The 25842-nt window shown below is 39.4% G+C and overlaps 1 protein-coding gene across 1 annotated transcript in view; it reads right to left on the minus strand.

Annotated features, from left to right (window-relative positions):
- Positions 1-993: 993 nt before the first annotated feature.
- LOC118785712 (acid-sensing ion channel 4-A) overlaps positions 994-25842 on the minus strand; it is a 72093-nt gene continuing 47244 nt past the window's right edge. The window contains exons 2-10 of the mRNA XM_036540592.1: positions 8953-9097; positions 8450-8577; positions 8198-8351; positions 7402-7455; positions 5619-5772; positions 3921-4012; positions 3561-3640; positions 2927-3031; positions 994-2211 (exon numbers count right to left, since the gene is read on the minus strand). Of these exons, the coding sequence (XP_036396485.1) occupies positions 2101-2211; positions 2927-3031; positions 3561-3640; positions 3921-4012; positions 5619-5772; positions 7402-7455; positions 8198-8351; positions 8450-8577; positions 8953-9097 (1023 nt within the window). The 3' untranslated portion in view covers positions 994-2100. The remainder of the gene's footprint in view (positions 2212-2926; positions 3032-3560; positions 3641-3920; positions 4013-5618; positions 5773-7401; positions 7456-8197; positions 8352-8449; positions 8578-8952; positions 9098-25842) is intronic.

Below are 25842 nucleotides of genomic sequence, written 5' to 3' on the forward strand. Positions count from 1 at the left end.
TTAAAGGTCTACTTGCGATTGTTCACAAGAAATGAGGAAACTAAGATTGCACGTCTGTTTGTGTCAGTGAGTATGCTTATATAATGGAACAGACATTTCATTTAGGGAGCCACAAAAGAGAGAAGTCCATCAACAGGTTTTTATCAGAGCTGTCAAATTTATGTATGCTGAGTGATACGACTTTGTAATAAATTTGTGCAGGGTTGCTCAAGGTGATACCTGTCGAGTTCTGGGTCCGCCCATATCAGTTATTACTCAATCAATCTCAACCAATCAGCTCCCAAAAACAGGAGCCATAAACCAGCTGGTCGCCACTTTACCCTTCTCCCTCCGTTCCAGTAAATTCTCCTCACTGCTGTAAAACTGCTCTGCCAGCCAAGGAGAAGACAGTCCACAGCAATTTTATATCATTTTCTGACTCGGAAGTAGTCCAGTATTTTTGTTTATATATACTGAAAATTGCAATATGTGAAATGGTGCTGTTGTCAGCATGTTTTTTTTTTTCTTGAAGTACAGTGGAACTTGTACACATCCACTAATTTAGAGTGGGAAGGAGCATGTCCAAGTAAAAAAAAGAGACTGTGCTTGCACATAATTGTGCTAGCTACCAAAAAGCATATGCAGTAATCTTTTTCACTGTAACAGTATCAAACTCAAATAGCTCTTTCATGAAAACTGTTCGTCATGTGATTGAGTTGACTAATGTATTGTGAAATCCCACATTTAAAAACACCAAAATTTCAGTGCAACTGCTACAAACATATCAACCATGATGTGATCATTTGAAAATTCTGTTTTCTCTAATATATAAATAACAAGTTACAAAAAAACCCCATAGTACATATACTATAATTAATCTCTATGTATCAATAAGTCTGTAAAATAAATGTAAGAAATCCCTAATGTTTGGGCCTGATGCTTTTCATTTTTAAACATTTGCCATTTTCTCATATTATTTGTTAAGAGAAGCTTACAGAAATAACTTGCATCGGACTCACTCAGGTAACATAAATAGCAGTTTTATACTCTGTTGCCCATGTAGAGTAAGTGGATATATCTCAGCACGAGCTAAATGATACTGTTGTCTGGTTATCTGAGAGCAGGGAAAATCAGGGCCATTCTCAGAAATTCTGCTAAAACGTCCCAGTGGCTAAAACCATGGTTGCTAGCACAGAGAGGAGTACAGGTATTGTATAACTGCACTGTGTTGGTCTGTCAGCTAAGTGGTTTCATTCCACCTCAGCAGTTACACATCTTGTGTGTTTTTAGCAGTTTTGTGGATTTTCAGATAATGACTATAGCCAATGTGGCATGTAAATCTTTTTTAATGTATTAGTTTGTGTGGATTATGCACTGTGTCTATTTAGCTAAGAAGTGTCGGCATCGGGGAGCAAAAAGCAGCTGGTCCAGTCTTGATTTTGGTTTGACCTGTCTGCATGCAATGCTGCTTTCTTACCGGAAGGAAATGCATGTTTACAATGTCTGGAGTCATTGGAAAGATTTTTTTCTTAGGCCCAGTCACAATCCTTTTGATAAATCAGAAACTTTCATGACAATGTCTGCACCCACAGAAAGTGGCATCTTCAGGGGAAAGCAATAGAATTCCTGTTATTTTTCTCTCACATTTGAGATACATCACATTTGACATAGCTGTAGTAATTTGTGGGACAAGGGATATTATAACACATGGTATGATTAAAATCATCCACTAGTTAATAACCTTAAAAAATAAATATAAAAACAAACCATGACAAAGACATGAGGTCATTCTTCCAGAATATAAACTGGGTCTAGACCACACAAACGGCCCTGTCTTGTTTCTCTGAAGTGTCCACGTAGCAAAAAATCATCGGTATAGAAATCGCAGAGTAGCCAAGATGACAGCTTCCCAGGCGACGAGGGAAAGAGTGCAAGCCCCCATGGGGCACCACTCTGTGGTGTCTGTTCTGTGCCTCTGTACAAGAGGTCTGTTACGAGCACAGGTTTGGTGTTCGACTTTGGCTGTAGCTTTCAGTGATGACAAGGTAGAGCTGGCTTCCAAGGGTCTATTATTGAGCCCAAATCCAACACAGGCAGAAGCCTCAGAGACCTCTGACGATTCTAGCAGGCAAAGTCCTCGAAGACTCCATGTTGCGCGTGATGGTGGTGGTTTGGGAGTATTGTTTTCGCGTAGGCATCCCCAAGGTGACTCCTCGCCATTTCGCCAGACTCCTGACAACAGCCCCAGAAGAGAACAGAACAGACAGAGCAGTCTAAAATATTACTAAAAGGTGATTAAAACAAGACTAAAATGTCCAGATTTTGTCAACTAAAACTGAACTATAAGAAGAGTGAAATGACTGAAATATGGCTAAGACTAAAATGCATTAACTAGTTAAAAGAGTAAGATTACAACTATATCCAAAAATATTAACACTGCTAGAGAAAAGCAATGTTGGGAAAGGCACAGAATATTAGGCAGAAAACAACTGCATACAAAGCCTAGTCCAGGGAAAACAGTGGACATGTGAGACTTGAGACTTGCCCCACCTCTGAACAATAATTCCATCACTCTGACATGTTTCATAGATAATGTTAATGGAAAATACTGGACTGTATTATATTCCATAGACTGCACCTCCATAGATTACAAGCATTTTCTGAAGACTGCATTATGCTGTGAGCAATTGAGCAGCTCTTCACACAAGACCAGAGGCAAATCCAGCTGCCTCAAGAGAGTGTAAAGAGTAGGAGCATTGTGATTGATTTTTCATTGCAAAAACATAAAGTGTGATTTTTTCAAAAATAAATTAATTATGTTTTGAGGCTAAAATGCAGGAGTAACATCGTAAGTATGACCATTTGAAGTGCTGGCTTTACATCTCCTCTGGGTTTGTCCCCCACATGAATCCAGCTACGCCGGCGGATTCACACGGATTTGGCTCACCTTGGCTTTCAGATCATCCAGGCCCACCATGGCCACGATGCCCGCCTGCTTCTTTTTCTCTTCCTTCGGCGGCCTCAGCAGACGTTGCAGCCTAAATTTGATCACCTGGGCAACAGGAGAGAGAACTGTGAGACAACTATAATACAAACGGCCAGGGAGCATATAGCGGTAATACACCAGTGCTCAACAGAGGATTTGCATATTGTTTTCATATCTTTCTGCATTTTCTCATAGAGGAAGAGTTTCTTGCATTTGATGCTTTAGCTGTGCACATAGTAATGTGCATATCTCATACCGTAGCTGCAGCAGTTAAGATCAATGGGGATAAAACATTCGGTATGAAATATTGTCTTAGAGCTGATTCCAGCCAGAAAAAACTTCCACCAAAAGAGTGGACCCAACCTGTCATTGAGCCACCTTTTCAAGTGAATCGACTAACCTAGTTTCATAGCCCAAATCACAAATACATGACACTTTTCTCAGATGAGTGAAGCATCAATTTGAGATGTTTTGAGGTTGTATCACATGTCAATATTTCATGTTATAAAAAAAATGAAGTTAGGAGTTTGAGCAGTGATACCAGGTTGGAATCAATTTTGTGTGTGTGTGTGTGTGTGTGTGTAAGTGGAAGTACCTCATAGATATAGTCGAGTATTTCTAAGATTGTCAAAATGCTGGCTCCAATGAACAAGCCCATTTGGCCACCGATATCTCCTAAACAGGAAGCAGAGTTAGTGTACCGCAGGAGTGGTTCTGCAGCAGACATTAAGGTCATACAACACAGCACATGTCGCACAGTGCTAAGTGCTTATTTTATGTCTCTCTGGTGCAACAGAGCAATGTCCTGAAAACTCATCACATTTCAACTGCTCTCTTGATACATCATATGATTGTCCAGGCAGATTTCCTCATGAATCAAGTGAAATGAAAGCCACAGCAATCAAGGAAGACCAGAAAATGATGAGAACAATATGACTGAAAAAAAATAACCCACCTAATAATCCTGCAACGTCGTAGGCTTTCTTTTGTTCTATAGTTTCATAATTAAGGGCTTCAAAGAAAATATCCAAAACAAGAAAATTGTCTCTGTAATTTGAAAAAGAAAAAAGTTATTAGACACCTTACAATAGCAAGACTATAGTTCCATCTTAATACTATTGCCTATGATATAAATGAAAAAAACTATGTATTAGGAAGGAAGGAAGTAGAATTCACTTCAGTAGAAACAGTCTCTAAGTTTCTAAGTAATCAGATTTAGTTCTATACTAATAATTGTTTTGTTGTTCTGCATTACAAATAAAATAGTATACTGCCATAGGTAGACTGGAATGGCAGACATACTGTCTGCCAAGTTAAGGTTTGGTGGAGCATACCCCATATTACTAACAGAATTATGTGAGTAGCTGTGGAAAACCAAGCTCAAACTGGAATGCTTGTTATGCTTTCAACCTTAAATGTGCTTTTCAAAGCATAAATGCTCTCAACCTTTTCAACTTTAAAAACCACTTTTAAATATTAATGCTCAAACCAAACACACAGCCAGAGCTCCAACTCAAGTATATGAATAAAATTTCAGGAACATGCTCAACTTGCAAAAAAAAGTTTCACTCAGATGTACCTTGTTGTGCTGAAGCTTAACGATGAGTTGCATAACAAGAAATAAAAGCCATTTAAAAATGAAATGCTTATTTTTTGTTGTACTTTCATAATTCTATCAGTTTCTGCAAGGATAACTTTTAGCATATGCCACCTTTAGCAAATAATTACACACAGATGAAGCCACCTTAAATAGAAAACAAACACATGATACCCCTTCTGACATCAGTGTCAATTTGATTCAATATAGCAATCAGTGTTTAATACCATGTAATGCAATCCTAAACTCTAATACTACACTTCAATCAACTACATATTCAAGTCATTGCTGCAGTCAGGTACATTACTAAACTACACATCTTGGGTCCTGTCTCTTGAATCTCAGGTTGTTGAACCTCATTTTCTCGTGTATTGAAACATAATAAATGTAATTTTTTACATCAACAATCTGAAGTGTCTGTGTCCTTCAGTCATAGGGACACAGGAACTCATGATGTACCTTGGAAGTACTCTCGGATCATGGACGTAATCTTGGTGAGTTGGATGTTTACCTGGTGTATTCATTACATTACATTATTGGCATTTAGCAGACGTTCTTATCCAGAGTAGCTTACATAGGTTACAGTTTTTTTTACAATGTTAGCCATTTATATAGCTGGATATTTACTGAGGCAACTGTGGGTTAAGTACCTTGCCCAAGGGTACAGCAGCAGCGCCCAAGAAGGGAATCGAATCGGCAACTTTTCGGTTACAAGTCCTGCTCCTTAACCTCTGTGCTACACTGCCACCCAACATTTAAATTTATTCATTTGGCAGACACTTTTATCCAAAGTGAATTACAAATGAAGTAGAGTACAACACAAGTAAAAAACCATAAGGAGTCAACATTAGAAGCGCTGCATGTCCAGGTTTCAATGTGTTAAACAATTAAATTACATTTTTTTAATAGTTTAGTAGTTAACAGTTGAGACATGAGAAATTCCATTAGGTGGTAGCGTTTCAGGTGCTCAGGCGAGAGTGGGAAAGCCGAGTCTTCAGATGTTTGTTAAAGACAGAAAGGGACTTGGCCCAAATAAACGTATTCTTGGACGTTTACCTGATGTACTCCTCGGACTTCTTGTACTTCCTGGACAGGTAGCGTGCGGAGCCCCTGCTGGGGATCTTCACCATGGAGAGCTCTTTGCCGTAGCGGGTCAGGTTACAGGGCGTCTCGCACGGACAGGTCTCCCCCGCGCTCTTCTGAAACACAGCTGCAGGAGAAAACCAGACTGTCTGCTTGAGGGTATGCATGGGGGATTAGGGTCTGATAAAGCCAGACTACACAAAAGTACCTCCGGCACATTCAGTCTGCGCTCACGATCATTTTTATGCCTGCCTTTCCACAATGTGCAGCCTTGTTCTCCCGGGTGCTCTGCTACAAATGAGAACACACTGTGAATGTATTCAGGCTTAACCTCTGCCACCCAGTCAATGTTCCAGGATTTATTTTTTTTAGAGAGTTATATCTTACAGCGAGTCATTTTCAAAATATGAATCCCTCAAGGTGTTGCCCACATGATCACTCCCATCAACGTTTGCCAGGCAGTTTGAATGCACACATGCACACAAACACATTATAGCATTAACACACGCATACGTTGTCAAACACATTGTGTTAATGCCTCTTCCCCTCTCTCTTCTCCTCCTCTCCTCTCATGTACACAGATGTGATTTCTTGCGTACTTTCAAAGTTAATGGATTTTTTCAAATTCAAAGCAAAAGAATACTAAGGCAGATTTTAGAATTTGATCACAGTAATTCAGACTTCTGTGAATTGCATGGCTATAACAACCATAGAGTAATGATTTTATCTGTATGCAGAGGTAAGACAGAGGTCAACCTTTCTACTGATGAAAAAGATGTATGCAAGAGGATGACTGAACTTTTCTCTGAAACATAATGCTTTAAGTTATTGCACCTCACTCAGTGAATTTATTCTGATTATTTTAATAGGAACCAGAGTGGGTATAAATATGACCTACACTTGTGAGATTTATTTTGATTTAGTTCAGCCACCCATTAAATTGAGTTGGGTTCCCTTTGAAAAGATAATTCAATTTACGGTTTATTAGACCTGAAGTTCATAATGCTCTGATACATCTCAGATGATATAACAGTAGCCAGCAATGCTTTTCTCAAGCTGTGTTCACATGGGTTTTTTCAACCTTTGCTTCACAGGGCAAGTCATTGTCTGCCAAAAGCCCTGCTTTGCTGTAGCTTGGAGCATCCTCAATATTGAAGTTGGACCTTGTTTGGATATTATGTGCAAGAAAACTGGCATCATTTCAATTTCTGAGTCCACTCGTTGAGCTTCAAACACGCTGGAAACATGCCACAGAATCAGAAGGATTTCTGGTTTATATTTGAACTGTGGTCAGTTTGAATATTGCCTCAAAATAACCCACTCTATTTGACCCACTCTAACTCTGTTGGACTAGTTCTTTTCCTTTTTTGGTGATATGAACATGCCATCAGCCATCCAATGCTATGGGCAGATGATGGTGAAATTAACTGCTTCCAGTGTTAGGGCTGCATTTTCTTTACTTGTCTCCCAATTCATCCAGTTGTGCCACACGCTTTACACATTTCTTTTTTCTTGCCACACAATGCAATACCTTTGCATATAATATCCATATCTTTATCTTAATTGCTTTTAAAAATATATTCACAAAGGGTACAATGTCTTGTATGATATGGGCACTGTATGGTGCTTTGTAGCACCTTTACTACCATTAATTTATGCTACATAGTATTTTAAGAAAGAAACAATGCAATGCAATCATTAATTATGTACTAAGCATTTCAAATACAACCTATAAAGTGTTACCAATGTATCTTACCCAGTGCCCTGTCCACACATTTGATTTTGCTGGGAGTGCAGATATCATCATCCCCTGAGAACAAAATGCAAAATGAAGTTGATCAGAAACAACCTTCTTTCTGTCAGTGTTAAATTATTTATGTGCTGGGTGTATACCCTTATCCACAGTGACTTACAGATCTTATATTTTACATTTCATCAATTTGCACATCTGAACATTAAAGTAAGTCATGTTAAAAGTGCTTTCCTCATGGAAATGCAACATCAAAGCCCTACACAGAACATTCCACACAGAACTCCCAAAATAGCGCATCACACTGCCACCATATTGCCAGGTCAGGAGTGACAGGTACTGTAAAGATTGACAGGGATATACTGATGAATGACAGGGGCATGTAAATGAGTCTGAGACCAGCATATAATTGACAGGGACACACTGATGAGAGAAAGAAGCAGGTAAATGAGTCAGAGCCAGGTGTTTGATTGATGGGAACACACTAATGAATGACAGGAGCTGATAAATGAGCCACACGCAGGTGTGTGACTGACAGGGGCATACCGATACCTGAGCGAAGGGGATAAACGAGTTAGGGACGTACTGACGAGTGACATCAGCAGATGCACGACAGCAATATACCTCGTCAGGTTGCACAGTTTAAAACTTGTGGTAGGGCTTGAATGGCGTTGTGCTCACACTCATTGGTCCGGGAGTGTCGTTAGCCTGGTCTGACACTGCTGCTTATTTAACTTGAATGTGTACACTTATGTTCTATTGTGCTGGAAGCCGCTCTGGATAAGTGTGATGTAACACGCACCTGGCATGTGGACCATCCTGCAGTGGCACTCTCTCAGCACCTCCCTGGTCTCGCAGTACAGCCTGCACGCGCTGATGCTGTAGGTGTCGTACCCCGGGATCATCTTGTCCTCGGTGGAGCGGCAGTTCCCCCAGGGCTGGGGCAGGTAGGTGAGCTGGGGAGGGCGAGAGAGACGGGTCAGACCTGAGCGCCACGCGGATCCCGCTTAAGGAGCGAAAAACGGCGGGACGCCCGACACCCCGACGGGCCTACCCTCTGCTCCTGGCACGAGACGAAGGTCTGAAATCCCGGGGAGACCCCGAAGCCCAGCTGGTGGATGTATGGGGGCTCGTCCTGGCTGTGGATCTGCACTCGGATTCCCGCCTCCAGGGATGTCTCATCTTGCACGTGAAAGAGACACAATGCAATACTTAAAAAATAGTTCTCCAAGACTCATCTTCACAAACTCCTAAATCCAGACAAAAAATAGCATTTGTCAGCTGTTATGCAACCAATAATGAGAAAATATAGCATAAAACCTTTTTCCCCCAAATAAAAACCTTCAGTATACAGCAATATAAAGAAAACATTTCACCTTACCAAACAGCTACAAACCCAAAGATGGGAATGTTTCAATTATAATCTGTTCTGCTTAAAGTATTTCTTTTTGTTTCCATGTGAAATATTCTTTTTGAGAAGGTAGGGCAGTACAGATTTAAATGAACACAGTTCAAGCAATGACTACACATGTTAAGACGCATGTGCACATGGCTTACTTGTCTCTTTCCAAATGGGCAGGTATTCATCCTGCTGAATATCCAGCATGATCTCCAGGCCATTTCCCATCCCCCCTTGCTTTGTCTTCCTGGAGGTTGTCTTGTTCCCGTTGAAGGTGTAGCACTTCCCATATCGTGTGTAGACCTACAAGTAAAAATTGTGATCAAATTGTTCATGTTAAAAATACCACCAAATGTAACTCAGTGTGTACTCAATAGAATTTAGCGCTCCCTCTGATTCTGTGGGACTATATTCTTACTGACACTGATGAAATAGTGAAATGCTCCAAGGCGGGGGTGGCCTATATATACACATATAAATAAAACAAAGGCTCAGCTGCCACATTACATAATGAAGTAAAATTCACATCAAATCATTTCGATTAGAGCAAAGATCAGGTGCAATTACATAATTCTTACTATATCAGAAATGAGATCAGAAATGAGTGTCACTTTTTACCAACTAAAAAATAATAAAACATATATTACATGTGAAATCCTCAGGCACACCTTCCATGTCACAGTTAATCAAATGAAAAATGCATTTAGTCACTAATAGGTGATGCTGCATGCTTGGGAATTCTGCATAACAATCAAAAACAGGTTCAGGATGACTGTGAAACAAAAACCTATCCTGTAGCTCGTGGACCATTTTGGGGTAGACTGTTTCAGATGGACACCATGACAACACAGAGCACGTATTCACAAATAGGCCACAGACTGAAAGCAGCAGCAGTTTCATCAGAGGCATATGAAGCCGTCATTGCTGGGGGAAAAAAGCTGAACCCAGCTTGATCACAGCTGGCTGAGACGAACCTTCGCAGGCCTGATTACCAGTCTTTCAACTTTTATCAGTGTGGTTACAGGGCAAGTTTTCAAATGAGAGCAAAACAGTGTGTGGCTCAGATTTTTTTTTTAAAAAAAATGTCCTATCAACAACAGCCTGTACGGGATGAGCTCTTTCCTCTTACCAAAATATTGATCATGTCACATCCATGCAGGGAGAGTAGTATGTATTTGAGAGTGCTGCTAAGCAGCCGTTGTGTCCATTAGGATCTGCTCACAGTGGGTTGTTTTCATTTGTTTTAAGGCTGGTACATACCAATATGATTTGAGCCACCTCAAAGAGATGAGTGTGGCGAGAGGAAACTCCAAAACAAGGCAGATAAGATAAAGTGCCACGGCAAACTATGTATGCTAGATCAAACTGGAACATCATTCGTTATAACAGAAAAAGCTGAACCAAAACTCCCGTACAGCAGGTGGCGGTAATACACCTTTCTTATGTGTGTGAGCTGTCATCAAACACCAGAAGAAGGAAGGAAAATACATCCAAGATTGACAAAGTGCAGTATAGTGCAATACCAGTGTACAGTGCAACCATGACAATCACTGTTAAATGGTGACTGAGTTGTCTTGACCTATTTACCTTTGTAAATCTGAGGCAAACAACCAATATGCACGTATTTCTGTCCTTCAGAGTGCCACCTTGACATACTTCATTCAAGAATGTATTGATGATATGTGTATTCATGAATAATGAAAGATACCTTTTCCCCTGTTACTGAGGGTCAGAAGCAGACTATGTATACAGGCATAACCATAAAGTGGCTCATTCTGAGTTGTGACCATGCCACCTTGAGATGTCTAACCCTGCACACAACTATAATTTATCAACATGTTGTGTCATGGTGACATAAAAAAAATGAAACATAAAACATACCACTTAATTTTTCACCCAATCTCCTTCACAACCAGCATGGCAGACAAAATTTGACAATATAATCAAAAATCATTTGATAAAAACAATATAATATGGAACTGAATAAAAAAAGGATAGGACATTTTTAATGTGTTATCTGTGTAATCTCATGTACATGCCATGCACCTGTTCAAATAATGAATATGAGTTAGGTTTTATATTTCACATTAATGTGTTATTTACCATATATAGTAATAATTTGGAATTCCTTGACATATAGGTATTTTCTTATAATGGTATACTATTTAAGGTGTTTGCCTGTTTTGGTGAACTGATACATTTACCTAAAGATGTAAAATTAGTCCTTTGAAGAAAAAAAAAAAAATCCTTCCAAAACCCAGACACTTTCATGTCGCCAGGTTTAAAAATGTACATTTTATGGGAGTGCTTAGTGCTTTGCTTTCCCACCAAAATGCAAAGGTTGACGGGCTGTGAGACGCATCTAAGTGGTTTCTCAATGGCGCACGACTGACAGTGACAGCAAGAGCAATTGTGACTTAAGAGCTCCTTGCCGCGGGAGATCGTTTGCCGACTTCCTCACGGCCTGTAAGCAGGCCACAGGACTGACTCCAGGAAACATGCCTCAGGTTACAGCATTTATCATAATGTTACAGACCGGTTCTGCACTGGTAACCTAAATAATGCAAGCATACTACGTGCACGTCACAGAGACAAAAAAAGCAAACAGGCTGTACACATGATCATACTATTCATACTATTGGGGACCACTTGTCCCAGTCCTATGTAATCACATATGTGATTATATATTGTAGGTATGCCATGTTACAGTGACATATGTGATTATATATTGTAGGTATGCCATGTTACAGTGCACAGTGTGTGGAAAGCCTTAAACATCAAAAAATTATACTACTTATAATTACACCTTTACAAAGGTGACTTGCACTCTACATTTTACTTGGTATGCCTTTGTTATATATTTCTTGGCATGTTATACCTTGTTTAATATGCACGATATCAATACCCCACGTGGAATTTGAAACATGAAGCCTTTGGGAGTTAAGTTTCAGCCATCTAAACACAATGTTGCACCATTGCCTATGAACCCCCATGTTTATTTACTGTCAGCCCCCCCTGAATAGCAGTGTACCTGTGTGTAGGATTTTCTGCTCCACATAAATGCACCATGTCAGGAAAATTTCAGCGGAACCAGCATGCAACCGAGAGACGCAAAGCCAGCTGAGGTCAGCTGAAAATTCCTCTTAACAGGATTTGTAATTTGTTGACAATTTCATTTGATATTTTCCGTTTCATCACACTTCCATCCAGTTCTGAAATATGAGCATGACTGTCCCATTTTGATAATATATAAATGACGCTACAAACTGCAGACTATTTCTTCTTCAAATAAAAGAGGAGTTTTGGGCCGACGTTGAGGGAAACAACCGTAAAATATGATCGAATAAACAAAACCGCTCCATAAAGATAGCTTTTATCATGCAGATAACAGAATACAAACCAAACATGATATATTCCGTCACAGTGCATTTTTTTTTTGTTATTAAAACCATTTTAAATGAAAATATGTCACTGCTTTGTTTATGGTCCATGTCTCACTACCAGTAAAGGTGACAAAGGAATACTGATTCAGACACACCTCTTGTAATTTGTGGAACACATTCAATATAAATGACTGCACAATTCCAAAAAAAACACAGCATTGTATAAAAGAAAACTGAACAAAGAGCAAACAGTCTGAACGTGATATATTTGCCTGACGTTTAATCAGACTTAACTTTACACATTAAAGTTAATTTGTACTTTTTAAGATAATGCAAATCTTCATCTCAAATGATCAGAACTGTCAATGTATTGATGCATTTTGTTATATTCTAGGTTAAAAGGATAAAAGGATAATTTCAGAATCAAGGCCAAACCAGGTGTGTCTATATTTATGCTAGGCACAGCAAAAAGACACCATGTGCACCAGAGGATAAAAATGTCACTGGTAAGCATCCCTCTATGATTGACACTATTAATTTGCTGTAGGTTTAATCTCTTAAAGACTGGCTCAGAACAGTTCAGGAGGTAAACAGCACCTATCATCGATTTATCCCGGCTCATTGACAGACTTAAGCTTCACCAACTCAATCTGATTTTGCTGAAAAAAAAAACAGTGTTAAATGTATTCCACCTTAGGAATACTTAAATAAGTCACTAAATAAGTATTCCTCAATGCTTCTGACTTTGACAGAGCAGGTATTGCAGCAACATTGAGCACAGTAACAGCAAATGACACCTCCATAAATAAACAGCAGCTTCTGTTCCTGGATCTTGGTGCTGGAAAACAGTCCGCTTACCCACTCCACATCTCTGCAGCTTCTCTCTGAGAGCCTGCGTAAAAGAGGAACCCTTTTCTCTATTTCTGTCTTGTCCTAGAGTTACTAAGGTAAAGCACCTCAATTTCAGCCAGGTGCACTGCATTGCTGCTGAAAATAAAAAACTTTGGAAGATTGTTAATCCAACCAGGCCAACAAAATGATGAAAGGGCGCTTTGAACTTGTGAAAGCAAATTTCTTTCCTATTGAAAATGCTGAAACATGCTTTTAAACCACAGAAATACACACTCAGATTCTTACAGCTGAAAAGTCCCCAACCACCTTTCTGTGTGTATGTGTGTGCCCATGTACTTTAAAAGACGGCCAGTTCTGCCAGTACAAAATTGAATTCATTATCTCCTATTTAGGGAACATTTTTAGTCCAAGTGATTCTTCTGTATGTCCTTGAGCAGGCCAATCATTATCCATCAATATTAACATTTCTAGTCAAATCAAACCTGTGCTCTAAATGGATAATATAAATGATATAGTATCTATTCCCCAAATATGCAGCTGCAAACACCTGACAACATGAGTCCACACAGAGACTGCCAAGAGAATGCACAATTAAGGCCAGTTTCTGAGGGGTTACATATTTATAACTGGTTATGGAAACTTAAAAAAAAAAAGCAAAATAGGGTCCCATGGTTGCTCAGTCTGCAGGTGTTGATTTAAAGCACAGTCTAAACCCCAGGGCTGAAAAAATACACCCCATGGCCGGATTCCCACAGCAGCGGATTCCCAAAGCGGAAATTGGCTTTATTTCACCAGGGATATGGATGGGTAGGTAGGCCAGGCTGTGCCCATCTCACCACTCTCAGGCACCCTGTCATTCATGTGATGTGCCTGTGAGTCTGCTCAGATAATGTCAGTGCTGTAGCATCTATCCTCCAATGACAGCCCTCTCCACTGTAATGCGCTGGGTGATCTGTGGTGCAACAGAAAATGTTGGCTATCGGCTGCGTGTCAGTGTATCAGAGGATTGCATTTGTTTCACATCAGCACTACTGTGCAAGTTAGATTACTGTGGAGACAAAAGCCTGGAATACCAGTGCCGAATTCAATACACTGCAAGAGGAATATATAGAGCATTCAAGCAAGATGGTCTCAGTACCGGTAAAACAATATTGTACACATGCAACACAAGACATGGAACAGTACCTGCTGGGTCAGATACAGTCAACATAACTGACATTATCATATGAAAAAATATTAAAATATTTTTGAATTAAATGGAAAAAAAAAACAACATATTTTACTATTACAAGGCTCTCAGAGTAGGGCACCGGATTAATTTTAATGTAGCTCACCAAGTTCTTAGTCTTGAGTAATGTTTTTAGGCATTATGGGGTATATTTTTTTCCCCAATACTTCAACAGTTTCATAGTCACTGACAGTGTTGTGTAGGAATTGGGGAAAAAAAGTGACACTTGCTTACATTCATTAATGAAAGTTGTGGACAGAGTGCATTGCAGTGAGATTGGATCTGCCCATAGGAAGGACCTTGGGGAGCAGAGCCAGGCCATGGAGACCAAATGACCGAGGCAGACCTGGCTGTCCAGATGGAACAGGTGTGTCCTCACTGTCATCAAGAAGCGATCCAGACAGAGCTAAATTGTCTATTAAAATGTGAAAAATGTAAGGACATTACAAAAGCTCATTTCCCAGTTATAGGTAGATTATGGCCCATATTCCAAAACCATGCCTGGAAAAAAATACACACTCTCATGGGAGAGGAGGAGAGGCAGTTCAGCAGACAGCTGCCTGGCCCGGCCAGATGGATGCAGAGTGACCTCTGTGTCCAATAAAGGGAGAAGCAAAGAGCAGGGATGCAGACCAGGGGAATGGATGGAGATAACGCAGCACAGCAGGCAGCAGTGTGGTGTAGTGGTGAGGATCAGGGCTCATAACCGAAAGGTTGCTGGTTCAAATCCCTGCTGATGTTGCACCCTTGGGCAAGGTACTTAACCCAAGAACTCATTTAAATAAAAGTTACATATCTTTGATTCTGTATTCTCTCCCCATACAGAAGAAAAAGGTTAATATGAGATCTTTTATCATTCTTATTTTCCCTTTATGCAACTGCATGCCAACCAATAGACTCACATGCCAACCATGCCTATTTTTCACCCTGCAAGTTGCCCAGTGTACTGTGAGCTGAGCACCAACTGGAGGATAGGCATGGCTACACTGACGGCATCCATCCCTGCTGACATACCCACTCCTATTCTGTTCTGCCACTGTGAGCTCCTCGTTAGTTGGGATCAAACCCAGGCCACAGAGCCCACTATGCAGTCAAAGTGAAGGCCTTAACCACGGAGTTACTCCAGAGCCTTCATATGAGATTTTATTGCTTGAGTTTTTCAACCACTTACTTGTGCTTACAGTCCAATGCCCTGAATCATTCTAATCTCACTGCACCTTGCATTTTATGTATTTCCATACAGTGTTTTTTTTTCAGTAATTGCCAAACTTTTGTATGAAAAACATACACTCTTAAATTTGCTAAGGAAGAAGTTAAAAAAGTACATAGTAGTTACACTGAATCTGGGCCTTAGTCTTAAATTAGAAAATGTGAGCAGAAATGACATTTTTCGTAAATGCCCCATCTTTGCTATAGCTACTGCATTAATAATATGTTAGCCACATTGAAATGCAACCCATGGCCTCTAAACTATATTTTGGATAGATGCCTAACTACATTTCATTTGCATAAATCTTTCCCTTCAAGCAACCAGCTTAATTGGGCTTAATGTCTGGCCATTAACACTCTTCTGGCTGTGCTTTTTCTTAAAATGTTCCTGTTTTTCTTTCTTCCCTTCCATTTAAACTACCTTTCCAAGCTCAGGAAGACAACATGCAATCTGTAAGCCCTAGCATGATAAAAGCCATAACTGCTCTTTTTATGACAGCCATCTGACAGTCTCCCTTGCTCGCTCACACTCTTTGAAATAATCCATCAGAATTGCCTGAGTGCATTTCTCCAGAGCATAAATTTCCTGCCATTTTGTAGCATATGTCACCGGCAAGTCTTTCATTTGTACACAAGGCAGATTTAAATTCATTACCGACGGCGCCTGGAACACCCTGTATGGCTGCCTGACAGTCTGCATACATAAACATTGGGGACACAGACTTTGATAGGGGTGAAATGCACCGTTCAAGTTTAACAGCTTCATTAATCTGAAACAACTGCATTCTGATGTGTGTCTGTGCGAGTGTCGGGGGCCTGGTGGGGTCAGAGACTGACCACCCCAGAGCTCAAATCACCTTAAAAAATCTGCCCAGTATGCGGTACCAGTTGGTTGTGATAGACACAGTTCAATGCCGCCTCTCCCACTTCTATATGCAGATTCCTGGCTGGCTGATGAAAACCAGCCTTAACCGATCAGTCAATCAGAGAGTGGGAGGGTGTGACTTTCTGGACCATTTGTGCATTTGTTCTGTGTGTAGGCAGCAGTCTCAGAATGGCCGAGCCAAACATTAAAGAAACAAATGTGAACCAATCTAATAATTTTTTTTTTTTTTAATTACATTTTTTACATTTATGTTTTTTTTTCCCATAATCCCATTATTGCATTATTTTATAAATCACCTACTTTTAAGTGATACTCTTCAATGGACTTTGTATACATTTAAGCATTAGACCTGCTGTGTGTGGAGTGTAAAGCATGGACAAAGTTTAGTCTGCACTTACGTAATGATCCAATAAGCACAAGAAACTGCTCTGCCTTCTGGAGTGTTCATGTTGTTCCCCTACTATTTTGTAGCCTCAGAGTGGATTCAGGAAAGGACCATCAATGATGAATGACCCGGCTCATCTAGCACTGTCTGGGGCATTCAGTCTGATGAGTGAAGAGTTTAAAGTCATGCTTTAAGTTCACCTGCGATGACCCACAGCCAAATTTCCCACCAGGCTGCTATAGAAAGAAATCAATAATCTCCACAGCCATAGGTCTGCTTGCTCAGACTTGAACTTTGACCGCATTCAATAACGTATGCTTGATCTCACTAACGTGTTTGTCATTATTTGATGTGCTGTCGAAGAGAAGGGGAGAGGTTTCAAGTACATGCTTAACATTCACATTTCATAAGTATACAGCAGAGGATGACAAGCAGGATAATATGTGTAACACTGATTTCACAGATGTTACACATTTTACAAGGATACTGCCAACATGTAATCATGTTTCTGAATAAAAATCCACTGAAGTCTGTTCTCAGAAATGTGTGTGTATGTGTGTGTGTGTATGTATGTGTGTATCATTCAACCTAAGGTAAAAATGTACATTAAAATAAGAGCTAAACTCAGAAACTGAGCTTTTTTTTAATGAGAACACTATCACCATCATGTGAATTCATTTTAAATATATTACATACATTTGAAATAGTATTAGAAATCTATATACTAGAAATAAAGAATATTATCTAAAAGGGGAGAGTTCTTGTGTTTCACTTGTAAATAACTGTTTTGATATGCCCATCATTCCCTAGCATCTCATTTCAGACCGCTGAAGGACAAATTCTACATTCATCTGAAACAAATTACATTTGCAGTGTCAACACTTCTCAAACCTCGGCCTGACTGCAGAATCCTCTGTACCATACACTAAAAGGTTATGTAACTCCTGCATTTGAGGAGTAAACTGCAGCATTTTGTTGACGTGCTCCATAAGCAGGATGAGAACGAGAGGCTCATGCTGTTCAGCACCATTTGCTACACTCACGTGGACAGCCTCTGTCTCAGACATCACTTTGGCACTCCATCAAACATATTATTACTGCATGTCTGGTCTTAACTTCATTAAACAAATGTCTTTTTGAGTAACTCATTGTTCTTGCAAACAGTGTGCAAAGCTGGTTTGTGGCAAAGCCCTGTCAATGCTGTGTGCTTGTTGCATAGTGGAATCTCAGTGCATTTATTGCCTACTTCCAAGCTAGCACTAAACGTACTGTAGCCCTCAGTATGACAGCTGGTCTCCAGGAACAGGTACAATTAGGTACAGAGAACCTCTACAGAGCTATGGAGCCACCATAATGAGTGCCGAAGATGTACTGCTCCCAGAGAGCCATGCCTGTAACAAGCGAGAACGATGCATGGGCTGTAAATTTGCTTGGCTCTTAAAACAGCCTTTAACAGGTATTATTACCAGTGTAGTAACTGAAGTACCGGTGGCAAATAATTTGAAGTATAGAAGATGCTCTTCTTTGTGTACAGTGCAATTGTACAAAGCGCAGGTAGGAAGAAACATACAGTATGAGATCCAGGCTCCAGTTAAAGCACTGCATCTAATCGAGTGCTGGTACGTCTTATTTTTCGATATGGGTAAAATTGCCAATCCTGGAAAAAGATGGACCTCCCTGCTTTTCCTCTGAGACCCCCTATCCCTGCCTCAGCCACTGTGACAATGGGCATACAGAGTTACAGTACATTTCTGTAAGACGAAAGACAGTGAAATACTTAGAATATTTTACTGCATGAAGTTACAACAACACAGATGCCAAAATCAGAGTGGAGTAGAGTTGAGGCATCTACGATCATGACCAAGTGGATGCAGACCAGTCAAGGAAGCACACTGGACTATGACTACCTTGGCAGCTAGACCAGTGTAGCACAGTGGTAAGGAGCAGGACTTGTAACTGAAAAGTTGCTGATTCGATTCCCTACTTGGGCACTGCTGCTGTACCCTTGGGCAAGGTACTTATCCCAGAATTGCCTCAGTAAGTATCCGCCTGTATAACCTGTAACCTATGTAAGTTTCTCTGGATAAGAGTGGCTGCTAAATGACAATAATGTAATGCAATCTAAACCTGATCAAATCTCAGATACCCTCATTTACGCATAGAAGTGTACACCTTTGGTTTCTAGCACAGTAGCGCAGACCAATACATCCCCTTTTCCTAATGGGCTTATCACTGAAGCAATGCAAAAAAGTAGAAAAATGACTGCACACCTGTATCTATTGGTGCATTTAAATGGCTATTAAGTGCTGCCAGAGCTTGCTTGGTGTTAAATGTAGGCTGTGTGGAGCGTGTTTCATAATGGACTTAGTATTTCTGGCTCCATCCATTTAGCTGCTAATGCTTTAAGTAAATTGCATGTGTGTGTGTGAGATACGCTAACAGTTTTTGACAGTAGACTTATGTGCCCTTTTTGCCCAAGGCACACTCAAGACTCTTTTCCTCTTGGATAGTCAGGGCCCACAGCACGGAATCAGGAGGCGTATCACAAGAGCCTTCCTGACCTCCTGTCATTGTCACCTCTTTGCCGGCGTTAGAGAATAAAATATGTGCCCCATTCATTAAATATGTGCCCCACTTACACTCCCAGGTCAATGTGTCTCTGTTCTTTTTTTTCTATTTGTCTGTGGCTGATTGAGCTTGGTAAAGATGTGCCCTTAGCTGAGTGCACAGCTGCAAACAGCCTAGCTTGAAGCATTTTTCCTAACTGCCCACTTCTGCTGACTTTAATTTGTTGGATTTTAATTTTAACATAGAAATATAATTTTCCAGCACTTATTTTGACCTCCATCATGATTTTGCATCCTGTGCTACCCCTCTCACAGACCCTGTCTGTATCTTAATTATTGTTCTCCCATGGTATATGCTGCATCACCCAATACTATTTGTGAGAAATTTCTTTTCATTTCTTTTCTTTTCATTCAATGTAATTTAAAAAGTAAAATGTACATGTAAATTAAGAACTTTTTAATGGGAAAAGTACCATCACTCACAAAAATAAACATCAAGAAAATGTTATCATTTTTAATACAAGTTTTGTTCATCAGGCCTTGGAAAGTTTCTTCTGAGCCCAGAGCACTCCTCTTGAGATAAGTATAACCACGGACTAAAGACACATAAGTCTGTTCACACATAAATAATGTCTGGGCTCTTATTCATCAAGCTTCTCAGAATTAATCCTAAGGCTCCTGCTAAAAACACTTTTAGGAATAAAAAAACTCCTACTTTAGAGTGGGCAGTGCTAGTTATTTATGAAGATTCCTACTCCTTCACCCAGCTGGGAGTAAGGTAATTTCCTACGAGTAGGTAGTTGAGTTTTATGCCATGTGAAGTGCCACAGACGTGATGACCTTTTTCACAGTCTGTCTCCATGTGTCGAGAAAATGCCCTGTAAATGTAGTAGCTGAAAGCAGTAGCGTAGTCAGAACACTGCAGTTTGTGAACACGATCAAACACTACATAGATGTAATTTGCTGGCGCTTCTGTCACCATGGACGGTTTCCATTCTTTCTTAATCAACTTGAAAGCAACAAATATAAATCTTTCAGATAGTTTTTGTTAATAATCACAGTAACAAAATGTTTGCCAAGAATATAGGGCATTATTTTTTCATTACACTTAATACTGATTCCTAATTCCCAATTTCACCCAAGGAGAGTATGATAGAAATCTCACATCTCAACACAAGAACATAGCTTGCAGATACTGTGCAGAATTGTACAATTGTTATGTGGTTGGCTTTTTCGGGGGCAGTGTCCGGATTTATTCACAAAGAGCATGAAATATTGTTTTTCAACTGCCCTATTCCAACACTATGAACCCTGTAGATGACATATTTGATGCCAAGATTGCTGTGAATTAGTTTTTCATTTATGGGTTTCATATACTGCCATATATCATTATGAATACTGCAAAGTAACAAATGTATGATGCATAGCTACCTGCTGTACTTGAGCTCTGCACCTGCAAGCAGTCATGGGAATAGAGTCGTCATGGTTTTTGGAGCCATTCCTTTTCACCAAATAAATGACATCCGAGCAGGATGAAATCGTTTTCAAAAAAACTTCTTTACGTAGCCAGGCAACAAAGTTCAAATTACTTTATTTAAAATGGTAAGTGGTGATGTTCTTCTCACAGAGGAAGTGGCAATGCTTTTTGCCAAGGTCAGTGACAAATAAAATACCCTCGTTATCTGACCAGTAACAGCTCCAAATGTATATAAAACATAGGCTATCAGCTCTCCCAAAATTGTGTGCAAGCTGTGTTGATGCAGCCACCTGTTCTGCAGCTCCTAACGGGTTGGGAGAGCTCGCTGTGACTCCCAAACACTTGCCAAGGTGGAAGCACAGTCTAAAGAATCTTAATGAATTGCTTTTTACTCTTAGGAGTACGAGTACGACCAAAATTGATGTCACTCAGAATTTTCCAGCACTTAGGGCCTATTTCCTCTTCTGAGAAGCCTGATGAATGTGGCCCCGGTGTCACATTTTCGGTATTCATAACATTTTAAAGGTTTGCATTCACACTGAGATGCCAGCTGCAGAGAGTGAATTGGAAATGCTCCAAACAATGTCACTGAGCAAAAGGAGAAAAATAGAGCAAGTGGCTTTTTTTGACAGAAACCTTCAACTGAAGCTGGTTATCCGCCAATATGAATTAAGAGTTACTTACAAATAGTCAATTTACATATGTTTTCCATAAATAACACAACTTTGTGCACACATACGCAGACACCACACTTTGCAGTGTGTGAAAACAGCCCTTTAGGCTTGGATATTAATGTACAAAAAAAAAGTTTGGTTGATGATCCATGTGACACCACACTCATTGAACATCCCAGGAAGCGTTCCTCTTCAAAAAAGCTGTCAAATAACACCCCTAGCATCCGAAGCGCATCACGCTTTCAGTAGTTGTCATTTGCGTGTGCATCTGAAGTTGACTGACTGACACTGATTCTGAGTAAATAATTGTAGCTTCAAGACACACATGTAACACGGTGATTCACCTCTGCATATGAATAGCTTCAAACGACCAATGGAGTACTTCATAAGGTCCATCGGGTGTACGCTAAGCCTATAAACACCATGCATTTGAAACTCTGTCTTTCTATGCCTGTAACTATAATAAATATTTATAATGGTAGTGATCTGTTTGAAAAATTCAAATGTAGTATATGTCGTTATTTTAGCTTTGAAAACTAACTGGTAATTTGGCAGGAAACCTGGGGCAGATGTTGCATCCTGTTGCATCCATGTTGTCAGAGCTATGCACCCACGCTACTGTGCAGAGAATGCACAGTAGCGTGGGTATAGTGCTAAAGGAATCAACTTGACATTTACATTACATTACATTTCCTCATTTGACACAAACTTTTATTTTGCATGTGATTTTATTCAGAATGAGTTACAATGCAAGAGTACACTTTAGCTTTCTATATGTCCCTGCTGTAATACTCGGGTACGACCAGCAAAGATCTACACAGTGATCCGCTGCAATTCATTGCATTAGCATCTCAACAATGCGACCCAGCGCCGATTACTTCAGCTGCCCACTGTGCTGAGGAGTAGGGCCATTAACATTGTGGGCAAAGGCCATACTCACAGATGTTTGACATGTGGACTGCCGGCTGGCTAAATCGTGACCATGATACTGAGGGATATTTCCTACCTGACAGAGGTCCCTAAGCACCAAAGCCCAATTTGTGGCCAAACACACCCCAAGGCAGTGTCCTACTAACAAGGTTATTGCTTATGAAAATGCAGAATCTCCTTAAATTTGGCTCATATTTGGTCGAATTCTAATATTGTGTTCAGTTCAAAGAGATTGCCCAATCAATATGTTTCATACATTTTGTAATGAACTCATCCAAAGTTAGACCAAACACACTGGTCATAATGGAGACAGTGTAAGATGGATAAATGTCAAACGTATAACTGCAGCTGTACTGTATATAGCATTAAAATCATAGCCGCAATGTATGGCAAAAATGGCTATGAAGTGTCCACTAAAATGCCAATAATGTAGTGAATATTGCTTAACAAAAGCCTCTCATAATATTCTATTTTTTTCTTTTAAAAACAAGCCAACTCCTTAATATTTTTAAATTCAGTAGTCAGGCTTTATAATATGCAAGTAATAATTTACATATCAAGCAATAATTTAAGTATTTAAATTATTGCTAAAGTATTTCTAAAAGCACTTGGTTGAGTTTTGATATGTTCTAAGTCTAAATATGTTTTAAGTAATTTTTACAGTAGATTCATTTAAAATCTTCTGTACCAAACACAGTTCTGAAAGCAACAACTCCTCCCAATGCTATTTAGCATTGACAGATTCTCAGTTTAAGATTCTCCTTTCATAAACTCAGTTCGTGAATCATCATTTACAATCTCTTGTCAAATTAATTTCCTGTCCATGAATCTTTGACTTTGGTCAAATCCCGAAGGCACAGAAATGACGTAAATAAGCTTCACCATTTGTTTTCTTTGATAGATACTGAAGTTAAACACGTTGTTCTTCTTGTCACTTTGTTCTCTGTGATTGTGGTTTGTGTGAGAAAGGGAAATTATAATATAACACTATTTTGTTTCATCTATATTGTCTGTTCTAGCATGGGCAAATTTCATGTTGGACCTGCCCTCTCCAACCAAAGCCTATTTGATTACTTCCCAGGTCTGAAGTGATTAATAAATTAACTGAGAAGTTTAATTAAATGTTTCTTTGACCTACAATTAAAAAAACATTAAAATTAAAAATATTTTTCAGAGCACTGGAACATTTTAATCAAACCATCTATAATCATCAATTTTAATATACAAGACTGAAGTATATTTTAATGACTAGTAAGAGAATATTATTTTTTGAAAACTTAATTTTAAGATAGCAAGTATTTCATTAGCAATGCCTCACTGTGCATGAATGCAGTCACAGTCACAGCACAGGACACAGGCAAAAGCTAAGGATAAATTTCAGTAACCGTAATCGGTAACCATCTGACAGAAATGCTGTTTAGTTCTTTCTCATTTTTTCTCTCTCTCTCCTGTGTACATACACTGCTTTGAACAGTTTCCTCTGTGATACTACCACTACCAATACACCCAGATGAAAGACCAGTATTAATCAAAGATCAGAAACACAATATTGCATGCAGTTTTCCCTCTGGGGTCCTGCTCTTAAGTGGATTTGCGTTGCACTTTCTTTTTAAACACGCATGAGTGACCGTGAATGAATGGCAGGACATGTAATATAGATCGGCAGACTCAGTAATCTTAATGGAGACCCACAGCCTTGCTGGCACATCAATATTTTACACAGTCTGATAGTTAATCACCATTACTATTACGCAAACAAGCAAACGCTTGAAGATTTAAAGCCGTTTTCTTACACTTGTTCTTACACTTTGAAAGAATCAGAGAAAATACTTTTTTCCCCTCAGTCACTGTTCTTTCTAACAGCCTACAAAGTACGCTGCTCAACTGTGTAAAATTTAATGACTGTGATCTGAGTAAACTTGCAAAGTTACACAAGTGTGTCATCAGCAATTTATGGACTCTTAATGAAAATATCTCCAACTGCTTGATTTTAATCCATACGAGAGTAAAACAGCTGATGTGTGTGGGCGTTTGTATGCGTGTGTGTATCTCTGTGTTTGTACAGGCTTGGAGGTATTGGTAAAGAAATCAATGTCTGAGGATTGCCTGAACCCTAAGATACACGCCAGAAACTCTTCATATGGGGGTGGGGGGGGTGGATTCAGGCCAGACTGTCCCAAGGGGGGGAACACCAGACATCTGATATTGACGTTTGAAGGGTTTGCTTGTGTCAAGAACCCCTTGTAAGAGCAACGGTTTAAGGATTAATCAAGCAAGCATGTCCTTCTCCAGGCTGTGGATGGCGGTGGCACGCCTCGGTGGAACTTGCATGATGGATCATTTTTAAACACAGCGCGGGTGAACAAACAGCTGCAGGATTGTGTGTGGTCATCCATCAGCAACACACCTCTTTCTTTGCCTCCGGTGGCCTACTGTTCTCTACAACTCCTGTGATGTTGAGTCATAAGAAGGAATGCAGGAAATCCTTTTTTTTCCCAGTATTTTTACAGCTTATATTTATAATGTTACATTACATTCCATACATTTAGCAGATGCTCTTATCCAGCATAATATAACATTGTATCCATTCAAGTTGAAATGTAAAGGTAACATTCTAATAAAATGTAAAAATCTAATTTAAGTTCTATTTCATTTTCTCATGAAAGGTATCATATTTGTATGCGACAACTACTACTCCTACTTCTTCAGCTACTACTACTACTACAACTACTATTATTATTATTATTATTATTATTATTATACTTTCCATTACATCTTCATTACATTGTCATCATATTCATTCTTGTACAGAAATTTGAGCAGTCCACGCTGTGGCTCGGGTATTAAGGGTTTTTTTTTTAGGAGTGTCTGCAAGGTGTCTTTGTTCCTTCCAGTTCAGTCAGCAGCAGTAAGCTGGTTTCATTGCTCAATAAAATGGGTTCAGTATGTGCGCACCCTCTGTGTGAAAAATGCAATACTAGCAGAACTTGGGAATAAAGTTTGACAGCTGTTATTTTGAGAGCTATCTATCTGAGCAATTTCGCATATTATGATCATAAACTCTATATTTCCAAGCTGATAAAATATACACAGTACTTTTCCTTGAAAATACAGCAGGGTTTATAGTAGTTTCAATTTACCTGTGTGTTCAAAATAAAGTTATAAACACCAGCCCAAAACAATTTTATAGATAAAGTGAACAGAATATTCAAAAGACATTTCTTTCATTTTAATGTGTCCAATTATGTGTTAATTATTTCTCATCATTTTGATAAGTGTAATTTTCATTCTAGAGAAAGGCAATTTTAGGCCACATTTCCACTAATATACCCTGTCAAAGATACTTTTGCAATGACAAAGATACTAATGGAGTTTAAAAATAAATTTCATGTTTAAAAAGGGACCAAAATTTCAATCAGATGTGTCAAACAGAATTCATAATGGATATATCAGACTA

This window comes from Megalops cyprinoides, chromosome 11 (assembly GCF_013368585.1).
Source record: "Megalops cyprinoides isolate fMegCyp1 chromosome 11, fMegCyp1.pri, whole genome shotgun sequence".
Classification (NCBI taxonomy): Eukaryota; Metazoa; Chordata; class Actinopteri; order Elopiformes; family Megalopidae; genus Megalops; species Megalops cyprinoides.